The sequence below is a fragment of the Pelobates fuscus genome, chromosome 4 (assembly GCF_036172605.1).
Source record: "Pelobates fuscus isolate aPelFus1 chromosome 4, aPelFus1.pri, whole genome shotgun sequence".
NCBI classification, from domain to species: Eukaryota; Metazoa; Chordata; class Amphibia; order Anura; family Pelobatidae; genus Pelobates; species Pelobates fuscus.
In genome coordinates, this window is record NC_086320.1 from 14,090,906 (window position 1) to 14,098,820 (window position 7,915).

The following is a 7,915-nucleotide window of genomic DNA, read 5'->3' on the forward strand; positions in this document are numbered from 1 at the left end:
AAAAACATTCTTTTTTTATATAGTGACTCATTCGAATCACTATTGAATATTGATTTGGCTGACATACCTGTGACGTAACAGTAAAGGACATTTATTTTATCTTATTTATCCATATGTCTACTAACTTTTACAAACAAAGCCTTTGGTTATAAATGGTGATAGATGTGTTAGGCCATGTGTCTCACTGGTGCACTAATGGTTAAAATTCTGACTGCAGTAAAGGTATAGAAATCTCTATGTAATCTCTAGGTAGGACGATAGGAAGACACATGCACGGTGGACGGTGGACTGTGTAGAATTTAGCCAGTTATAAAATATGATAAATTTACCTATGCACCTTCATTGTGTCTCACAATCTGTGAAAATATCCCCCTACAAACCATATTAAAATTTACTGATTTTTGGGGAGATATTACAATAAATCACTGATGGATCCCTTATATGCTCAGTACGGTTATGACGCTGAGGAGGAATGCGAAGATGAGAAAAATGTTGCTGGTCATTCCACTTGCACCGCTGCCAAAATCGAAGTTGTTGTTGCCGATGGACTGGTCGTTACATAAGTCGGACTGGCAGCACCTCTCTGTACTAGACAGTATAGTAACGTTCTGGTTGCCGTTAACACATGCTGCCGAACAAAACTTGCTCACCACCTTTATAAAGCTGGCATCAACTGTAAGCAAGAAAAGAGACGGAGTGTGAGTTCTGACAATAGGTTATTACCATCCGACAGAGCTAATATAAAAATAAATACAATGTATATATTATCTTTACAAACAAGTCTATCCATTCTATATAACACACACAAAAATAGGTGGAGCAGGTAAAGGCAGATTTAAATATACTTTCCTCTCTTCTTACTGTATCACTGTAAAAATAGAGAGGTACATAATAGTGCAGATCTCTTAACACATAATATGGTAAATCAGTTATACTTAAACACACTCAAAAAGATAGAGCCATATACTGGACCTGGCTCTGGTATGAATTTCCTTAGGATCTCTTTTGGGAGATCCAAACCCATTTGCTGATGGTCTTGGAAATATGGAGATGTTTCTTCCCAAGAATAGACAGCAGAGGTCAAATAAATTCCCCAAAAATGTATTTAGTAAGACACTGGATAAAATAAACAAGGGTAAAAGTCTACTAGTGTCCAAAATAACACCAAGACGCGTTTTGCCGGGTGTAGCTTCATCAGTTGGTGTACGTCTATCCATTCTGTTTGTAGTTTTTGCTAAACAATCAGTTGGATTTTCAAGAGACGACTTACAGCAGTGGTAAGTACACTGACACACTGAGATAAGAAGAATGGTAACATTATTCGAGCACGTAGTGAGATAGCTCAGGGGATAGGGCTCTAACTCACCCGAGGTTGCTAAGATGAGTGCCATTAAGCTGGGTAATAACATCTAAACATAAGATGTATTTGGAAAGTAAATACAGGTTAATGTACTATTTCTGGTTAAAAAAAAAAAAAACTCTGCTCTAAAATCAAACAATAATAATAATAGTAAAAACAGACAAAAAAAAAAAAAGATTAGGAGAGAAAAGCAACCCATGCCTCTCCTCCTGCTAAACAAAATTCTAGCAGTGGACAAAGATGATCTACATCTTGACTTGCTTCAATGGTGAAATAAACAATGAGTTTCGGTTAAAATAATTTATATATAAGATTACAGTAGTAATTACTGTGTCAGAGTTATTATTATTATTATAAAGCAACAACAAGCTGTAGTGCTGTACAATAGGTTGACTAACAGACATGTAATTGTAACCAGACAAGTTGTGACACAAAAGGTAGGTGTAGAGTAGAAAAGAAGGTTGCTAAAATAGTATTCACTGAGGGCTTAGTGTTTTGTTTTGATGACAGTTTCAGGAGAGGAATCAGGGTGCGGGGAGGGAAAACTGTTCACAGTTTAATTGATATACTTTTCTGAAGAAGTAAGTTTTCAAATTTTTTTTGAAAGAGTGGAGACTGGGTGAAAGTCTCACAGACAGGGTAGGGCGTTCCATAGGATCAGTGCAGCCCTAGAGAAGTCTTTAAAGGGAAACTCCAGTGCCAGAAAAACGATCCGTTTTTCTGGCACTGGAGGGTCCCTCTCCCTCCCACCCACCAATCCCCGGTTACTGAAGGGGTGAAAACCCCTTCAGTGACTTACCTGGGACAGCGGCGATGTCCCTCGCCGCTGTCTCCGCCTCCGCGACGCTCCTCCTAGTGTTTACGTCGGCCGGTGGGCGAGACTAATCTCGCTCACCGGCCGAGGAGACCTAATGCGCATGCGCGGAAATTCCGCGCATGCGCATTACGTCTCCTCATAGGAAAGCATTGAAAAATCATTTCAATGCTTTCCTATGGGGTTTTGAGCGACGCTGGAGGTCCTCACACAGCGTGAGGACGTCCAGCGACGCTCTAGCACAGGAAACCTGTGCTAGAACCCAGGAAGTGACCTCTAGTGGCTGTCTAATAGACAGCCACTAGAGGTGGAGTTAACCCTGCAATGTAAATATTGCAGTTTATGAAAAACTGCAATAATTACACTTGCAGGGTTAAGGGTAGTGGGAGTTGGCACCCAGACCACTCCAATGGGCAGAAGTGGTCTGGGTGCCTGGAGTGTCCCTTTAAGGTGAGCATCAGAGGTAGGAGTACGAACAGAGGTTAGCCTAGACGGGACATATTTTTGTGTTAGTGAGGATAAGTAGGTCAGAGCAGCAGTGTAGAGATTTATAAGCAAGTATCAGGATCTTAAATTGAGCCCTTTATCTTACAGGAAGCCAATCTAGGGACTGTCAAAGTGGGGAGGCGTGGGAGGTGCGGGTGGACAGGAAGATGAGCCGCATTCATTATAGACTGTATCCACACATTGTGATCTTATTATTGTCACAGAGACCCACAGGCTGTGTTTGTCCCCATACGGCAGAACATGTAAGCTTGAGCCTACAAAGGGTTTAGCAGGAATACTTAAAATGTTTGTTTAGACTGTGGGCATTAAAGAGTGTTAATTATATAATGTTTTTATTACCTCTGATATGATGCCTTGGATACAGCCATGTATTCCTTATAATATTTTGTAATTCTTTATTTTTGAAGTGCGCGGTTACAACAAGGATATCACCAAAACATCAAATAATCTTCTGTTCACATATCCAGCAATTAACATAAACATAAACAGCTGCCCAATATAATCAACCTCTCCATTTTATTCAAAATGCAGAAGGGAACTAACTTACAAATTTTGAACACAGCTGCTCCTTACACTCTATTAAGCAAAAACAGATATCTTCCATGTTCTCCCTCCTACAAAACACCCAGCCACAACCAGAAAGGGAATTCTTCTTTTCCCTTCCATAGAGAGCTGGGAAAAAAACATTTGGGCTTATCCAGAAATCATCTCTGAACCTTGCTGTGCAGGAGGCCAACTACAAGACAGTCAGATGGCACAACACACCTGCCAAACTACAGACACTATTCTCTCTCTCTTCCAACCAATGTTGGAGATGCCACCACCCAGAGGCAACTCAGCACATATATGGTGGTCATGTACAGTAATGCACACTTTTTGGTCTCGCCTAGCCAGACTTATCCATATACATTTGGAGGTGACGATCCTGCTCAAACCTAAAATGTTAATTTTTCACCTTCTCCGACAAACCTGCCGAAGACCAAGGCCTCCCTGCTCCAACACCTCTTGACATCTGGTAATCAAGAGTTTTTGAAAAAAAGCTAACTCTCCATCCATTAGAGATTGGATTCAGAAAGTCGAAAGCATTAGAATTATGACGGAAATATGCCACTCAGTATCCAAAAACTACCACCATTACATTCTCACCTAGGAACCTTGGTGCAGATTCTTACAGGCCAACCCTATCAGGGAAGGTTAAATCTGATACAGTATGCTTATCTGGGCAGCAAGACTTTTATTCTTTACGGGATACATACCATGCACATTTCTGGTACTTAGAGCTACACCTGTCGCCGGGTGGATCCAATTTTGCATTTTTTGTTTTGTATTTCACGTGATGCACCAGGTGATGCACCAGGGCATGGTGGCATAGCTAACCAGAGAACCGACTACCCTACACAGATTTTGAATCCCTTCCTCTTATAAAGAAACCACATATTGATCAACAAATACACTTCATGAGCCATAATTATTAAAAAAGAAAAAGAAAATACTCTATACAAGGGAGAGGAGACTGTGATAACTGTTATTGACTGTACAGAATTTAATGATGTTTGCAAGCTCTTACTGGTTATTCATATTCTTGTCACATCTCTATGCTCCATAACGTTGTTACAGTACAATATGCTTTTTCTCTTCTGTATTACCCTTTTGATAAATTTAAAAAACAAACAATCAAGAAAACATCTAAAACAGCTGAACATTTTAGTAGTAGTAGTAGTAGTAGTAAAGGTGAAAATATCACAGCGCTTAGAGTGGATGACTAAAGAGCATAAGGATATAATATAACTTGTGCCTGGTAGCAACATGAACAGAAGCAGTTCTAATAATAATAATACACTGATGGGCTTCAGGGGAGGCACCTTTAAAAGGGTAGTCTATGCTCATGGGAACAGAGCCCGCAGCAGCTCACGTGGAATAAAAGCTGTCGATGTATGGTACAAAGGCTGCATTTTCCCATATTAGTTTTACAGAATAATCGGACATGTTGATAAATATCACAGCTCTAAAACCTGAGATACAATTACAATACAAGTGGACTAATTATTAGTTTTCAGTTTTTTAAGCAACATACCAACTACGGACCCGCAGTAGGGAGTTGGGGACGAGCAGTTGGTGACTTGCATACATTCTGCATCATTAGTAGCCATATTGCACGTGTAACATTGATAGGCTTGTCCTGGAGGATGAAGAAAAAACATCATGAGTTGGCTGAGAAGTAACCGTCATAATCATAACTTTTCCTTTACAGCTGAAATAAGCTCATTTTAAAGGGTCACTATAGTCACCAAAACAACTTTAGCGTAATGAAACAGTTTTGGTGTATAGATCATGCCCCTGCAGTCTCACTGCTTAACTTTCTGCCATTTAGGAGTTAAATCACCTAGCCACACCTGCCTGCATGTGACTTGCACAGTCCTCCTAAACACTTCCTGTAAAGAGTCATCTAATGTTTACACTTCCTGTGTTGCAAATTCTGTTTAATTTAGAATTTATTTACTCCTGCTCTGTTAACAGCTTGCTAGATCCGGCAGGAGCCTCCTGTGTTTAATAATGTTCAATTTACAGAGAAGGACATAAAAATAAAATTCTGATTGAACATGCAACTATTTTGTTTTCATGGAGGCTGTGTGAGTCACAGTCAGGGAAAGTTTGGCTAGAGCTGCATAAACATAAGTGATTTAACTCCTAAATGGCAGAACATTGAGCAGTGAGATTGCAGGAGCATGATCCATACACCAAAACTGCTTCATTAAGATAAAGTTGTTTTAGTAACATAGAGTCCCTTTAATGTTGTGCTTTTTACTATTGTACTATTTAATCAATAGTTCATTAATGAAAATATTTAACAACACAAATACAAGGAACACATGATGTTTTATAATTGTAATACACTGTATAAAACACTAGCAGGGTTTTTCAAAAAAGGGTGATTTGTTGACAATTCAAAGTGAATTTAACATTTCAGGGCAAAATACATCAAATTGAAATCATAGCTGACTTTTCCAATTTTTCTAACTTGACTTTTCCCTTTGAATTTCCATAATTTCCATAAAGTTTGATAAGAACATGTCAAAATCATTGTTATAATTGATGATGAATCTTGGTGCGTCAGTTTCCGGGGAGGGCTCTGCTCTCTCTCTTTTTGGGTATTTGAACATGATCTGGGGGGAGTACAAAATTTGTGGTGGGCAATGCTGGTTTTGGTACGGGCAGCAATTCCACCAAAACATGGTGGCTTGCCCGGGGATGGATTTCGGTATTCAGTGTTGCCCATCTCCCTTTTCTGGGGCAGCTGCCATACTAATTGATATGTTCGTAGAATAAACCTGCAACTTGATACACGAGCTAAAATTGGATTCCCTCCAACCCCGACCACACAGCAACCTCTCCAGAAATGAATAGCAGGCCCTGTGTGACTTACAAGGTGACGATGACATTATCATCAAGCCGGCGGACAAGGGGGGCAACATTGTGGTTCTAAATAGAACACAGTACATACAATTAACCCTCAATATACTGAAAGATAGTACCACGTATAAACTACTAAGTATAGACCCTTCAGTCAAATTCTTGTCAACCCTAAAAAACCTTCTGGATAAAGCCTATGATGACAAAGTTCTGGGCAAAGATGAACACACATTCATCTATGTAAAAAGCCCGACTGTGTCTACATTCTACTGCCTACCAAAGGTGCATAAGCAGTACAAGACCCTGACAGCTAGACCCATTGTATCCGTTTCGAACAACTTAACCTGTAAAGCAAGTATCTACTTAGATAAGATCCTTCGCCCATTTGTAGAAAGACTACCCTCCTACCTTAGGGATACGAAGGACACTTTGAAGTGTCTAGCCTCCACCAACCTACCAAAAGACGCTATCTTGTGTAGCCTCGATGTGCAGGCACTATACTCGTCAATTCCACACTCTCTTGGGCTGAGACATATCAAACAGTATCTGGAAACACGAGGGTCCATACACCAACGTCACACCTCCTTTGTACTGGACTTGCTACAATTTGTCCTGACTCATTTCTTTTTGTTTGATGGCCAATACTACCACCAGGTGCAGGGTACAGCTATGGGTACATCTTGTGCCCCATCATACGCTAACCTGCACCTGGGTTGGTGGGAGGAGAATGTGGTCTTTACTAGCAGTAATAGCGAATACACCAAGCACATATTTTTGTGGAAGAGGTTTATAGATGACGTTTTGGTGGTATGGACGGGCACTAGGGAATACTTTACGTCCTTCGTGGAGAGCCTGAATTCCAACGACCTTAATTTAAAGTTCACGATGGAAATAGGTGGATCGTCCATCAACTTCCTAAACTGTACTTTTAGTACCTCCCACATACAGACCATTGAGACAACTCTATTCAGGAAACCCACCTCAACCAATACAATGCTGAGGTGGGAAAGTCACCACCCGACTACATTAAAAAGGGGCATCCCCATTGGACAGTACCTCCGCCTGAGGAGGAACTGCTCAAGTGAAGAGGACTTCATTATCCAAGCTAAGTCACTTAGGATAAGGTTTAAAGAGAGAGGATACCCTAATCGCTGTTTAAAACAAGCATACCAAAGAGCGCTACACAGCGATAGAATGGAACTCCTCAAGGATAAACCTACCCCCACTGAACAAGCCCCTACCCGATGTATTGTGACTTTTGATTCTAGTTGGGACCAAGCAAAGAAGATAATGAGTAGGTTTTGGCCACTCCTATCTCAAGACCCCCACCTTAAAGGGACTGTGACCCCATATGTGTCCCTCACAGCTCGTAGAGGTAAAAACTTAAAAGAATCACTAGTGCCTAGTCACTTCTCCACCACAAAATCTGGCCCGAATTGGCTATATGTACAAGGCACGTACAAATGCGGCAAGTGCGTGGCGTGCAGATACATACAAAAGGATTCCAAGCACCTCACAGACTCAAGTGACCAGGTGGTCTGTAAAGTCCTAAGGGCCTGGTCTACCTCTTAGTGTGTACATGTGGTCTCAGATACGTGGGCAAAACGATTCGCCCCTTCAAAAGACGTATCATGGAGCACGTACACTCAGCTAGAAACCAGAGGGACACCCCTATAGCAAGACATATAAGAAATCAACACTGTGGGGATCCAGGAGGGGTTAGGTTCGCAGGGATTGAAAAAGTGACTATAGGTCGCAGGGGAGGTGATTCAAAACGTTGGCCCCAATGGGCTAAACGAGGGGTTCACTTTTACCCACTTCAT

The 7,915-nt window shown here is 41.0% G+C and overlaps 1 protein-coding gene across 1 annotated transcript; it reads right to left on the minus strand.

The window, feature by feature from the left end:
- Nucleotides 1-378: 378 nt before the first annotated feature.
- LOC134609298 (prostate stem cell antigen-like) lies at nt 379-4,882 on the minus strand. The gene is made up of 2 exons (XM_063452977.1): nt 4,756-4,882; nt 379-673 (listed from the first exon to the last, which is right to left on the minus strand). Exons 1-2 carry the CDS (start codon nt 4,880-4,882, stop codon nt 438-440), a joined length of 363 nt encoding a protein of 120 aa, XP_063309047.1. The 3' UTR covers nt 379-437.
- Between the last annotated feature and the right edge of the window lie 3,033 nt (nt 4,883-7,915).

Excerpts from the sequence above, each read along its gene's own strand:
- LOC134609298 (XM_063452977.1), bottom strand. The coding sequence starts at position 4,882 with ATGTTTTTTCTTCATCCTCCAGGACAAGCCTATCAATGTTACACGTGC. Across the intron at positions 674-4,755 it reads CTACTGCGGGTCCGTAGTTG|TTGATGCCAGCTTTATAAAG; the intron begins GTATGTTGCTTA and ends TCTTGCTTACAG.